Source organism: Falco naumanni, chromosome 12, assembly GCF_017639655.2.
Source record: "Falco naumanni isolate bFalNau1 chromosome 12, bFalNau1.pat, whole genome shotgun sequence".
In the NCBI taxonomy this organism is placed as follows: Eukaryota; Metazoa; Chordata; class Aves; order Falconiformes; family Falconidae; genus Falco; species Falco naumanni.
Window position 1 is genome coordinate 18,591,573 of NC_054065.1, and position 14,362 is coordinate 18,605,934.

General features: G+C 36.8%; 1 protein-coding gene across 6 annotated transcripts in view; it reads right to left on the reverse strand.

Annotated features, from left to right (window-relative positions):
• Positions 1-14,362, reverse strand: part of PPM1B (protein phosphatase, Mg2+/Mn2+ dependent 1B) — a 61,889-nt gene that overhangs the window by 12,124 nt on the left and 35,403 nt on the right. For all 6 annotated transcript variants that reach the window (XM_040611416.1, XM_040611413.1, XM_040611411.1 and 3 more), the window contains 3 exons: positions 11,919-12,782; positions 9,789-9,906; positions 1,552-1,663 (listed from right to left, as the gene is read on the reverse strand). In XM_040611416.1, the coding sequence (XP_040467350.1) occupies positions 1,552-1,663; positions 9,789-9,906; positions 11,919-12,764 (1,076 nt within the window). In that variant the 5' untranslated portion in view covers positions 12,765-12,782. The remainder of the gene's footprint in view (positions 1-1,551; positions 1,664-9,788; positions 9,907-11,918; positions 12,783-14,362) is intronic.

Genomic DNA, 14,362 nt, shown 5'->3' on the forward strand with positions numbered 1-14,362 from the left:
TTCCTAAGGTATGCAAACATACTCTAGTCCAGGTAACACAACATGGTATTCCTCCAGCTCGGACATACTAGTACCCAGGAGCACCTACAACTGGTGCACAAACAAACTCTTCCTGCAACCTGCAAGACAGGACTTGGAGTTCAAACAGGAGGACAAAGTGTGAATTCTTCATGTCCTTGTAACATCAAAGGATAAGGATCTCAAGACAAAGAACGTTCTTTTGCTAGGACAAAAGTCTTAAGTTACATGGTATGTGGTTTTGGGTTGTATAGTTGTACTGTTTCAAAACTTCCATTCAGGAGCTCAATCCTGCAAGTAAAGTTAACTAAATATATTACCGCCTGTCTCTGTCCCAAGTTTGAAGGGCAAAACAAAACAAAACAAACAAAAAAAAAAAGATTACTGAATACTGTATGATATTCCCTTAAAAGAAGCTGCAGGTACACGTCCTGAAGTCAGTTTTCTGTAAGACAGGACTTCTGAAAGTCAAAACGGAGAGAAAAGCATCGAAGGCCAAATTCTAAACCTAAGCCCATTAAAAATGTAACCTGGGTCACAATAAATTAAAACAGAATTTATATGCAAAGGTTCCAGAATAATAAAGCAGTACATGATGCAGTTATTAACGAACAAAACAGCAAAACACACCAACTCATTCAGCAGTTGGGAGGCACTAAGAAGAATAGGCACACCACAACTTCTCTGAATGCCTAGAATGCACAAATGGAGAAAGAGGCCCAGAACATACAGGTAATTTTCAAGGCTAGAAAAAAAATAATCACGGCAAACAGCGCTCATTAATAAGTGCATGCAATAAAAATACACATATACACAAACGTTCAGAGGATAAGACTTCATATTTTGAAAAATACAAAGATTCCAGAAGCAACATGACCTAAGCCAGGGAGCAATAATGGGTCCCATTGTTTGGGGAATTCTATATGAACTGTTTATGTGAGCCTAAATTCTGTTAATGAAAATCCTTAAAATAAATGTTTTTAGAACATCACCAGAAAACCAATTTTTGAAGGTTTATTCCAATTAAGTTTTAAAGGGCATATCCTAGTATAATATTCTTGCTTATTTAACATTCAGTTTAAGACTAAGCAAAGAAAAACAATTTTCCTTTGAGAATGTTTGCTGAACAAACAAGCATTGACCCAAACTTATAATAGACACTACATGGTGGAAGGAACATGACATCAGGAAAATTGAGCTGATATTTTGATATTCTGGTTACATTATTGATAGTTCTTAACAAATGTAAAGCAGTAAAAAGCCAAACTTTTTTTTCTTTTTAAACTGGCCATATGGAAATAGTAAATTAGTACGTTATGTACCAGAAGATGATAAATCTGTTTCCCCTCACCATTCTGGAATGGGAACAGTCTCACAAACATTCATGTAGTACAAAAAGTAAACTAGCTTAAAATACAAAAACCAATTTTTCTTCGAGTATAGCTATTACAATAAGAAAGCCTTAAAACATTTATTTAGAAGTATTTGTTTCAGTGAACTAAACAATTCAAGAAATTCCAGTACTGTACTCACTTGCCAGCTAAGCCACCTCCTGGTGGTAAATTAGGGATATTCTCCGCAGTTAAAATACGAATAACATGAGCAAGATCAGGCATTCCTTCTTCACCCGATTTTTCCATAATTTCTATTTTAAAAACAGAAGAAGTCCTTAGATTACTGAATTAATACCACCCATTCCTTAAGACACTAAAATACAAAATGATATCACTTTAACAGAGACATGAAAAAGTTACATGTAAACAGGAAAACAGTCTTTACCTTTTAGGTAAACAGTCTTTGCACGGTAGAACAGAACTATCTAAACCCATAGCCTGTCCCTCCATTTTGCTTCTAGCTATCCTCTCTCAGAGAAACTCAGCAGACTGTGGACGGGATGAAATACCCTGGAGACAGCAGCCTGTTCACCTTCAAAAAGACGACAGCTGGGAGCCTGTGTGTTACCTCTCCATTGCATTGCAACGCATACTCAGAAATTACATGCCATAAAGAAAATGCTTCCCAGGAATTCAGTCATTGTGAGTAACACCTTGTATTCTCAAAAGGCCTGAATCTCCAGTACATAAACACCAAGAGCATCATGCAATGAAGAGGAACATATAATGGCCCATTATCACTCAAGTGGCCAAAACAGACTATAGACCTAACAACAAATAATAATACGGTATTCCATTTTCAAAGCCTAAGTATCACACAAGTCCAGTGCCACAAAGTTCTGCCTTGGAAAAGGACTGCCTAAACTGAAGTCAGTCTTCACATGTTCTTATTCATCAAAGCTGCTATAAGGCAAAAGCATAAGAGCTGCAAATACATTCACACAGGCATAAAAATACCAGCTTCTACTCCTCAGCCTCTAGTCATTCACCTGCTACCATGGCAGAAAAAGGTTCACCAAGTTATCTACAAACAGTAGTTGTATACACATCACATTAAGTTATTTTTTTCCTGAAAAGCAACTAAATTAAGGAATGAAATGCCATTTCCTGTAGACGTTGTTCAAGGTAAAAAATTCTTTGAGCCTCAGAACAAGAGAATGAAGAAGGAATCCTCTCAAATATCATCCTGAAAAAAACCTTCAGTCAGTTCATATGTAAATATAAACGACTGAATTTTTTATATCAATTGATTATATTCTGGATGCCTGATTTGGAGCCTGCAACTAAAGCCAGAAGCAGCTAAAATTGAAGCTTCTTAAGTTAGTAAAGCACATCACCTACCTACTTTAAACACCGCATCCCAAGTTTCCTGGTATTTAAACCTCTCTTGACCTATCACTTACCTAAACAGCAAGTGATACGCAGGCTTCTCTCAGGACTACTAAACCCAAAGTGCTTGCAAGGTATTTGCTTACTCTGTATCAGGGAGATCTGTAGGAAAGCCCCCAAAAAGCAATTCTACTTTTAAAATAGCTTTACTACCCTGTAACAAATAAGGCACTACGCTTCTAAGCCCCAATTTTAAGTCAGCATCGTATCTCTGCAGTGAATAAACTAGGTATACTAGTACTAGAAACAATTTAACATTCTTCCATGAAACTATCATCCATCCATGAAGAATGACTCATGGCTAGCAAAGGAAATGACAGCTGAGCATGTACACTTGAGTCTTAGGATTTTGATCATTTCTTCCATACACGTTCACACAAACCAGCCACAAGTCCTTGCCTACACTGTGTCCTTTTGTGCAGTTCTACCTAGTCAGAAGTAGAGTGTACCACTATGATTGTGCTGAGTCACATCTGATAGGAAACGTGCCCTATGCATACGCTGCTCTTTATACAAGAGCACGCCTGGTTCTGTACATACTAAAAGTAGATGAATAGTAAAAATTTGTAAGATAGACTACAGAAGTAAGCAATCACTAAATACTAATGCAAGTGTAAGATTTTTATATCTTCTTAAAAGGAAATTAAAGCAATCACAACTAAGGATTGTTGTATACTTCTTGGTACTGGAAACTTTTACTTTATGGTATAGCCACTTCTCAGGGAGTGCTGAAATGAACCACGAGCATCTTCTCGCCATTTCTAGGTGGTGTCAAATCAGGAATTCTAGTGGAACTGACTATCTCCTTTTATTTCTCCTGATATTAGGGTGAATAATATCATCCAGAACATGTCCCTTTCTCTTCAAAAGAAAAAAAGCTTCCTAATAGAAAATCCGAGAATAAAGCAAATGACCAAGCATGACCTTTATTCGTTACACATCAGTTAGCAGATACACACTGTGGATTTGTTTGACAAAGGCCACTAGAGAAAGAAACCAAATGTTTTCAGAAACAGATTTATAGGCATTTACAAGGTTTGCACCTTTATCTCTATACTAAGAATAACTCTGCAATTAGATTTTCCCTGAATGCGCAACACCACAATTGCGGAAACTTTTACATCTGGATTGCTAATGTAATTCAACCACTTAAAGAATTATTTCCTGATATAATCACATATGCAAATCCCTGAAGTCCACTACAAAGCCTACTACTTAATTCCTGAAATACTTTTCACTAAAAGCCTAACATATAACTCCAAGGTAAACATTCTGAAAATTCAGACAAATTTTTATTTCCATTTCATAAAATGCAAGCTCCCAACCAGACAGCATTATAAGTTTTCTGTATTCCAGTTTTTTGTGCTCCTTTGATTTCCAGCTATAAGATTATGACAAATCAGTTTTATACACAGTATATATTGCATATATGTAAATGCACCAACCAACTATAACCAAGTATTCATCTACTACAAAGACTGTTTAAGCCTATAAAGAACATATGCCCCTATTTATGATTGGGGGTGCTAGTTGAGTTTTGGTTTGGGGTTGTTGGTTTTTTTGGTTTTTTTTTGGGGGGGTGGGCGTGGGGTGGGTGTTGTTTTTTTTTAACTGCTAGTCTGATACACTTTCAAATAAACTGAAACATATCACAGAACTGAATTGCCTACTGTGCCCAGTCTTCTCTTCCTGTGGCCAAGTTTCAGACCTCTAAAAAACCAAAGAAAAACTGAAAACAGAAAGTAGCTTTTGAAAGTGGCAGTAAGAAAAGACTGACCTAGCATAACTTGACTACTGTCCAACACACCTGCACTACTTTGGAAATTAACCAATTAAGTGACTCAAAACAGAAGCATGATGTGCTCTCACCATCATAAATGACTCAATCACAAGTTACTAACTACAGCATCGTACCTATTTCATAATGCTCTTGAATTGGCAGCTTTGGAACGCAGTTATACATGTCCTGTCAACCTCAAGACCCAAACTAGCAAAAGAGCTTTGGTATACAGTTCTTCCACTAAAAATCTCTGTAAACTATCACTTGCTGAGTTTGTTTTTTAATAACTCTGTTAAAACAAAAACTGTGTTTTGGTACTAAAATAATAATTCTCTTAACTCTGGAAATATCTTACGAAACTACTAACTCAACTCATTGCACAAATACACAGGATCTCAGCATTCTACTTAGGAACGTACAAAGACAGACTACAAATATTACAAGTCTAAGTATTAAACTGCTTTTGAACACAGATTTTAAAACAAACAAAAGCCTGCCTCAAACAATGCCTTTCTCTCCGAGCCAGAGCTTAAAATGCCCAAGCACAGCAGTGAAAAAAACCTGTTGTCTGAAAAGTTGGATGGGTTAGTCCAGTCAGTTTGAAAATTCAAGGTCCACAAGAGAACAGAGAAAAGATTCTATGTTGAACAGTGTACTTTCATTAAGAACAAATACCACTGGTCTAACCAAAATTGCTTCAGGAAGTCCCAAAGGATTTTATACTAAGTGCCAACGTTGCCTTGATTTAAATTAGTCACTTACTGAAAGATGAGATTATCCAAGAACTCATAGACTGTATTTTTGACATCTCCATCTTTCCAACTTAGCAAGTTGGAATCTTGCTAAATCTAAGACAAGCTGATTTTTTTCACAATGTTATTTCTACAGGTATAAATAAAATCGTTATTGGCTATCAACCAACTGCACCTAACTTTTGAGCTGTTAATTTTTTAGCAAATAAAAAAACCCATTGTTGTTCATGTTAAATTATTCTGTGCGAAGTCCAGTATTTCCCTTTTGAAAGGAAAAATCATCTAGTGTGCTATTTTAAACATTAGTAAATCTGCTACAAATTCTCACTACATATAATTACTTGCTGTAACTGAACAGAGATTCTCGGACTTAGCTGCCTAGCTTAGCTTACAATGTTCAGAGCTTCAAAACACATCAGAACTACAAACTATAACCAATACACTTCCCTGAAGACTACTATCCTAATATGTAAATTACATTCAGAATACATCTAAAGAAATACAAATCCTGTCTTTTGAAGATAACTGGAAGAGATGATCAAATCCGTATTATCAACATCACAACTTATCTACCAGGTGAAGTTTTTAGAATTAAGGGCAGTTTAAACCTTTCAGGCACAGCTCTTCTACAAACTGCTTTCCAGACTACACAAGTCTACAGATGAATGCAAAACCGATTATCGCAGTTGTCCTTTCCTGATCAAAAAGATGTTACCACCTTCCCAAACTTTTCTGTACTACTCCAACACCCGAGATCATACTCTTCCCTTCTTTTTTAAACTAAACCTTTAAGTAGTGAGCAGAAATACTTATGGATTGGAAGAATCCAGCATCTTCCCAAACAATCCTCCCCATGCTGCTTAGTGGTTCGAAACACTTGTTAAAGCTTCTCTGTATCACTCCTGAACTAGTAACACTCAAGACTAATGTAAGGTAAAAATTATAGTCTAGTATTTTATTCTTTTTTTAAATTAAGGAAACTGAGTCAAAATGACAGTTTCTTGGAATTACGAATGCAAAAATTTATTAGAGAAAAAGTAAATATTTCAAGTTCTTTTGGAGTCTGTTTCCTTTATTTTCTCCACTTCTTGACAGCATTTCCTCTAATATGCTAACTCTCATTCCTTGCTAAATGCTTGACATTTAAATGCCTTGTATCCTGTCCAATTAGCAGAACACGGAATGACACTGGGAACTCATGCAGGGGAAAAAAAAAAATAATCAAGAAGTGCTGAAGAAACAGGAGTCCAAGCTTTGAAGCAATTAATTTCTCTGGAGCAATTCAGTTAACATTTTGAGTTACATTCCAAATGGCTCTGCATCAGTTCAGACTGCAAACTCTTCACTTTAAGTGCATGTAGTATTTGTTAAATATGAGAATATAGGTAAAATAAATTTCTGCTAAGTTATTTTGATAGGTTAAAGTAGTAACTCAATTATGCTACAACACTGCATTGTTACTACCTCCTACCTCATTCTCAGTTAATAGGAAAGCTGTCAAATAACTTCTGATCAGAGTGTCTATTAATCTTCTTCACATTCACTTATGAAAGCAATAAAATACACCGCAGTTCCATATATTTTTCACCTATCTGCTAATTGAGAGACAAGCCACCAAGAAGCTGGGAATACTAACAAGTAACCACCGCGTGCACACCTGACTGCTATCAGTGAAGGTAACTGCTCCTGGCTCTCTCCCAGAGCCCATTAACAGCTCATGTACTCAGACACAGGAAGATAATAGGTATTTATCTTAACTACTGTCATCTAGGAAGGCTGGGCAGTAAGCCAACCAGTGAGAAACATGCCTAGAGTTAGCATATGAAGTGACCATTAGCGCGCTCTAATCTCAACAGAAACTACAAACAGGCAAGCCATTTTAATTTAGATCCCACTTAAGAGGGAAAGGCACCATGCAGAAGAGCAGCACTTTCGCAGAGAACTTGTATCATGGCCTGAAGGCCTTCTCATGTGTATTTAAAAATGAAGGTTTGTTACATCAACCGTCTGATTACTGGGACATTGAGCAAACACAAAAACATTTCTACATTTACCTCATTTGGTTAAGTAAGAGTGCAATTTGAAAAGCTATACAAAGAACATGAGCGATTTTTGCAGCTGTTCCACACAACTAAAAAAATTAAATGATACATTATCTACAGTGTGATTTCTACCATGAAAATACGTTTGAGAATTTTTGATCCTGAAGTGGCAAAACTAAGTTGTCCACAGCAACCAGGCTGCAGCAGCAGCATGTACATTTCCACATCACTGGTGCATTTCACACTGAATTAGTGTTAAGAAGTTACGAATGGTTATCTGTGAGATTTTCAGTTGTGTACTCTCAGAAGATTCCTGATCTCAGACCTGCTGTGCCAGATTATTTCTCATATACCTAACGTTACTTATTTGGATATGAACTACTTTCTAATAAAAGCTACATGCTAATAAAAGCATGTCCCATCAGACTTTTCAGTATCCATTACAGCATGTTAAAAAGCCAGTGGGTGTCTCATTCAAATAAACCGAACCGACAAGAAAAACAGAAGTGGCCTCTATCTCCTGTGTGATAGTGCAAGAGTCCTGTATTAGTAATTCTCATGAAACATTCATAAGAAAGGAAATTTAAATATTTTATCTTTACAGATTATACACGCCATGGACATGTAAAAGTTTCCAGATCCATGTTGAGAATATTTGCTCAGTCACACCTTCGTTCATATAAAAAATAAAAAGCTTTAGCAGTCAGCAGCCAAAGCTGTGGTTTATGTCATTGAGACCTCATTAAGGGTCTCAAGATGGTGGTTTCACACCGATTCTGACCTGCAAAGTCCCAACTTCTTGGCACCCAAATTTAAAGTTACTTTCATGGAATTCTGCTGAACAGTCCTGTCGACTGCCAACACCACATTTTTCAATATGAGCACGGACAAGTACCATCAGGAGAGCAATACTACAGTATAAAGCTAAACCACTGGTCTTATCACCTGGGACAGAAACATCTAAGGCGGCTAAATGACTCAGTCTACAAAGGGACCACCTCTTCATGAAATCACAGTTAAACCTGGATCTAGTGACAACGATCAGAATATTCTAGTCCAGGCCTGGAACAAGAAAGGGTACGAGTTATATCAGCCAGCTTTCTCTTCAGTACACCCTCTCCTTCCTTGAATACTGTTGCTATAACTGATAGCTTCAACAAATGGGTTAATAAACTGCATCACCATGAGCGGGTGACAGTGCTTCAGTACTCTTCTGATGAGATTATGGAAGTTTAAAGAATCATGGCAAAAAGGCTTTCAAAACCTCTGATGACTACTTCTCTCCAAGGATGCTACTTCATGGTATTATTCCAGCAACATTTGTAACAGCAAGACAAACTGTTCCAAGAACTCAGTTCTTTTCTTGCCTGGGCTGTTTCTGCAAAAACCCGTGCCAACATAAGAATCTCATAAAAAAGGCAAACTTTCAGTATCAACCCTGAACTTCAGTCAATTCTACCAAAACTGAGCTCTATCTGGACCACTGGAATAATTGAGAAGACTAAAGAGGAGGCTACTACGTATAGCTGTAAATCAGACCTTCGAACAGCCTTAATGATTCATAAAAGATTTTAAATTAGAAGCCACAGTTTGAAAGCCCATTCCAAACATCAGTTTTTGTGACCTTAGGAGCACTGCAGAAAAGGAATAAATATACAGTGGCAAGCCTTCCATTCTTCAAACTAACCTTCCTTTAACTGTTTCTGCTTAAGGGAACCAAAAGATTGAATGCAACTTCTTAAGTGAAGAGTTATAAAATCAGTCACTAAATGAAACTGGTTAGGAATTACATTTAATCCTCCATGAAAGTTCTAGATGATTATATGGTTTTTAGTCGCGCATACACAGTTGCTAACCACTCAGAACCCAGAAGGATGACTTAAGGCTCTTGCATTCATAGGTATTTTTATCATTTATACTCTTTAAGTTTTCACAAAAGTACATTTTTAAAAGGCTGTCAGTGTGAAAAACAACTCACAGCTACGTTAAACAGAAGCAGTTAAAAAAGCTTGGATAATTGAATAAGTTGTCCCTTCATGAAAACCCAGCAGAGCTTTTTCTTTGTCAAACTTTCACAAAAAAGGAACAAGTATCCCTTTTAATACTTTACAAGCAAGATATTAGCAATACCACAATTTACTTAGTTGATGCAACATTCTGCAAGGTCAGTGGTTGCATTTTGACCTGTAAAGACAGAAGTAAAAACCTAAAGCTCAATATGAGAGAATGCTTGTGGAATACCAAGATAAACTAACCACATGGCTTAAAAAATTTTTCTTGACACAAAAATCTGAAATCACAATCAGGCCTGAATTTGACCCAACATACAGTGGCATGATGGATTTCAGGGGTCTTGTTTTCATGCTGAAGTAGGTTATCACAGCATTTCTAGTTAAGAAAATGGATTTCTTACCTTCAACCCGTGATTCCAAGTACTTATCCAACTCTGCATCTTTTTTCACTGCTTCATCTGAGACCTTAGGAGCATTTGAAAAGCAAACTAGTACAATACTCATGTTATCACGACTCCCCTATATGACAAAAAAAAAAAGAACAGTTATGATCTTAAGAACTTCTTTCCATTTTTCTATTCTAGTCACATTTTTACTTGTTCCAAATACACTACTATAGATATACCTGGGAAAAAGGAAACCTTGCAATAAAACTGAACTTCTTTCCATTTTTCTATTCTAGTCACATTTTTACTTGTTCCAAATACACTACTATAGATATACCTGGGAAAAAGGAAACCTTGCAATAAAACTGTATTTTGATTAATAAGAACCTCTAAGTTTCCCAACTAAACTACTGAAGTTAATTTTACTGATTTTTTTATTGTACATTAAGTCTAAAAATTTAATATATTTAATGGACTGACTTACATATCAACCACTGAAATACAGTATCAAGAAAACAGGTCAGAAAATGGAGTCATGTAACATGACATTACATGACAAATTAAGCTAAGTTAAAAACAACTCATGCAAAATGAAATGCAGAATACTTATCGACTACTAGAATAGCTAGCTCTAGCTACTAATTTATTTCGGTTTGAGAGCATTCATGTAAGACATTACATTCATTACAAGTCTGTTTATCAGAATGCACCTGTGTCGTACATCGCACCTTGAAAAAAGTACAAAATATGAGTTCATTTAGTACGGCCAAGATGATCTTACAGACTATCACGTGCTCATGAGTATCAGGCAATGGCTTTTTTAGGTACTAATTCTAATGCCACTTTCTTCACTACTAAGCTCTGATACCACTTTCCTGCTCATATTTTATTTTCAAAATTACAATCCACAGCCAAATTTAAGAACATAGTGCCTAAGTCTCTTACAAGGAGATCCAGCAGAACCATAATCTAAATTCCTGGTTTGAAATCAAGACCTTAAAATACTACCAAAACAAAAAAAGTTAAGTGCCATCAGTCACTGTACGTTGTTTCTGTGTAAACCCAACCTACTGGATGGCTCCTATCATCTGAAACAACAACTCCTCCTCCTGAAGAAATTAAGAGAAGGAATCCGACTTTAGAGTGAATTCCTTCAGAAATGCTCAGGAGTTATTCTACATTCCTTTTCATACCAAGCATATGGGGACAACTATCTTTTACAGGAGTTAATATGATGTGGTACAATTCACATCCTGAAGACAGGTGACAACATTATAATATCATTACAAACTGCACAGATCCAGGATCTAACTTCATAAAAGAAACACGAGGTCAGGAGTCAAGTTTTACTGAAAGTATATTACAGTGATCAGCCTTTAAACAAGGCTGTTTAAGTGCAAGGTCAGAAAAGCTATGGCATTTAAACCAATCATACAGCATATGGTATATGCCGGAATACAACCCCATTTTGAAAAAAATTACTTACCCTTTAGTATTAAGAACTCTGATTTTATTATTTTCCTCAAAACTCCATGTTTTGTCTGTGGCCTAATGAAGGAACTCTATTTGCACTAGTAGGAGCTGTACTTTTTAGGGAATACTGGAAATGGTATACCTATGAAACATGTGTAGACCAACCTGTATTGCTCTGAAAAAACTCTAAATTTGAGGAGTGGAAGCAAGCTCAGACGCTGAAGTAGTGCTTCTCCATCTAAGCAACAATAAGCTGAGGACACCACTTCAGATGACAGACAAACCATAGCATACCTTGAAGAGGAGATGGTGCAAATGCTGGTTTTATGCAGAGGATACAAACACTGCTCAACTTCAAAAAACCCAAAATACCTTGTACAGAATTTATTCATTTTACAAATTCTGTATTTGGAAACAAAGTTTAGAGCTAGAACCATATACAAGCATTATTTGAGAAAATAATAAAACTTTATTTTTGCAATTGCTATTACCTCTCCAGGGACAAAGAATGAGGCTGTATATTCTTCAGCAAGGATATATCTCCAAATGGGTGCAGAAGTTTGAGGGAACAGAGAGGGAGAAGGGGAAAACTAGGCCAGGAACTTCTCTTAACACTGTACCCATCTCAACAGATCATTTTAGAACAGCTGCTTGGGGAAAACAGTTACATACCTTATGTAAACAAGTGTCCACTACCCAATTGCACACTTTTTCCAGGTCATCTGATACTTCAAGTCTAGACTTAACAAATTCACAGAGCTCTTCATTGCTCATTACATCCCAGATTCCATCACAAGCCAAGATGATAAACTCATCTTCTTCTGCCCTTAAAATTTCACAAACCTCAGGCTCTGGAGAAACAAGTTGTTCTGTAGGGCCTTTACCGTCAACACATTTGTAGTCATAGTCCCCCAGAGCTCGAGAAACTGCCAATGAACCATTAACACGCTGAATCATTACACTGCCTCCTGCATTCTGGATTCGCTCCTTCTCCCTTGGGTTGCAAGGTTTGTGATCCTGTGTTGAAAAACAGACTTGTCCATTCCTATAGAGAACAGCACGTGAATCACCACAATTGATAAAGTATACATGCTCAGGTGAAATCATAACTCCCACTGCTGTTGAGCCACTTCTGTCCATCCCATTTCTGAGGTCTGAGAAATTGCGCATATACTCATCAATTTTCAAAAAGCCAGTTCTGATTCCACTCTTGACATTTTCCACTGAAGGTTCAAGAGCAGATCCAGGTTTTTCTGTCGCCCTAAAGTCTTCGTTGTTAGTGATGTGTTCTAGTAAGTGCGTGGAGCAATAATTTGCAACACGAGATCCTGCGTGACCATCATAGACAGCAAAAAAGGACCAATCCTCTAAGCCATGGGGAATACCTACAACAGCTGTGTGAGCATCTTCCATTTCCACTCTCCATCCCTGCATACTGCTGAGGCCATAACGCAAGCCATTCCCTGCACCATGAGCATTATGTTTTTCAGTTTTTGGTTTATCCAAAAATGCACCCATGTTTATGCAATATTGAATCTGGAAAACAGAGAAGAAAAGTCTCATTTATAAAACCACCACTCTATATAAGCTTTGTTCTCATTTTCCTGTGTTTCTTCTTTACAAAACAAGTAACAAAGTATGCACATGTGCAAAAATCAACAACTATAACAGGAGAAAAAAGTAATAACATGAATGAAGTATGAACTTACAGACCCCTGCTTGAATTTTTAGTGGTTTGGGTTTGAGGTTGTTTTTGTTCGTTTGTTGTGTTTGGGGTTTTTTTGAGGGGTGTTGTGTCTTTTAAAGAGCTATTGCATCAAAATTAAAGGCTCTACATACGAAGGCAGGGCAGTTAATTTTGCCACCCTGCCAATGTTCTCATTCTCTGCATAAACTAATTCATGCTGGAAAAGTAACAACTCTATCATTCCTATTCTCTTTCCAGTTTTATTGTGGCATGAAAAGATAATACTTCATAAATTAGAACTGACTGGTCTCACTAGCTTTGCATATACTGTGCTACTTCTGTATTCTTGTAAAGCATGGCAAAAGTGACAATAGGGGAATGCAGACCATTTGCCAAAGGAAACAAGGTAGCAAATTCCACTTCGATCCAAGAAAACTTTTCACAAGATTCTCTTAAATTCTATTTAGTTCTTTGTAAAACAATATTCACATTTCTACCATCCCTAAAAGACATTCATGTCCTTATATGTAATTTTAAGTTCAAAGATGCACTGATCTTGATTTTAAAACGTATCCAATTACAAGGGATACAAGCTATCTAAGGGAAAAAAATAATTCACAGTAAATTAGAAGTTCTTCAGTATTTGGAGACCTACTTCAAAATGTATATGAACCATCTCTAGAGAACAAGCTTGCAGGTAAAATGTGAATAAACTATGTTGAAGCTTTAGAGTACTTTTGACTTCCTCTCCTGTACCAGACGATGTTGTCCTATGTGGACCTGAAGAACTACCTCTCACTTTACAAAGACAGCGGAGAATAAATTCTTAAATCCACAGATCCCTTGGTACTTTCCCAAGAACTTCAGAAACAAATACCACAACTTCTGATCATGCTAAAAATGACTGCCCCATGACACGCTTTATGACTGGATGTGAAAGTTATAGCAACCTTCATCCAAAAGGAATTTGAGATAATTCTCCCATGACTGATCCTGAGCAGTCAGTCACTAGGTCTCTGACACACTAGTACCCACCAAGCCTGCAAAGTCATGATAATTTAGTTCAACGGTTTGTTACCAGGTCAGAAAAAGAGGTTAAAAAATCCTTACTTCTGCCATTCCCTTCATCTAAACACATTCTCAGTATACACAGCTTACTCTGACAGGAGAGATAAAAAAAGAAATAGTACAATGCAATGAGGAGAAGATTACAGTTAAATTCTGCACCCCGCCTCCCTTTTTATGGTAAAACTTTAGTATTTCCCTCCAGATAATTCCAGCTTCACACTACCTCTCTGCTACAGTGACCTCCATAAAGCATCGAGGTCTTTTTTAGTCTAGTTTTACCATCTGTATTAATTGACACACAAATACTATCTATATTCTTTATCTCTACTCACCATCCACTGGCCTCTAATTATATTACCTG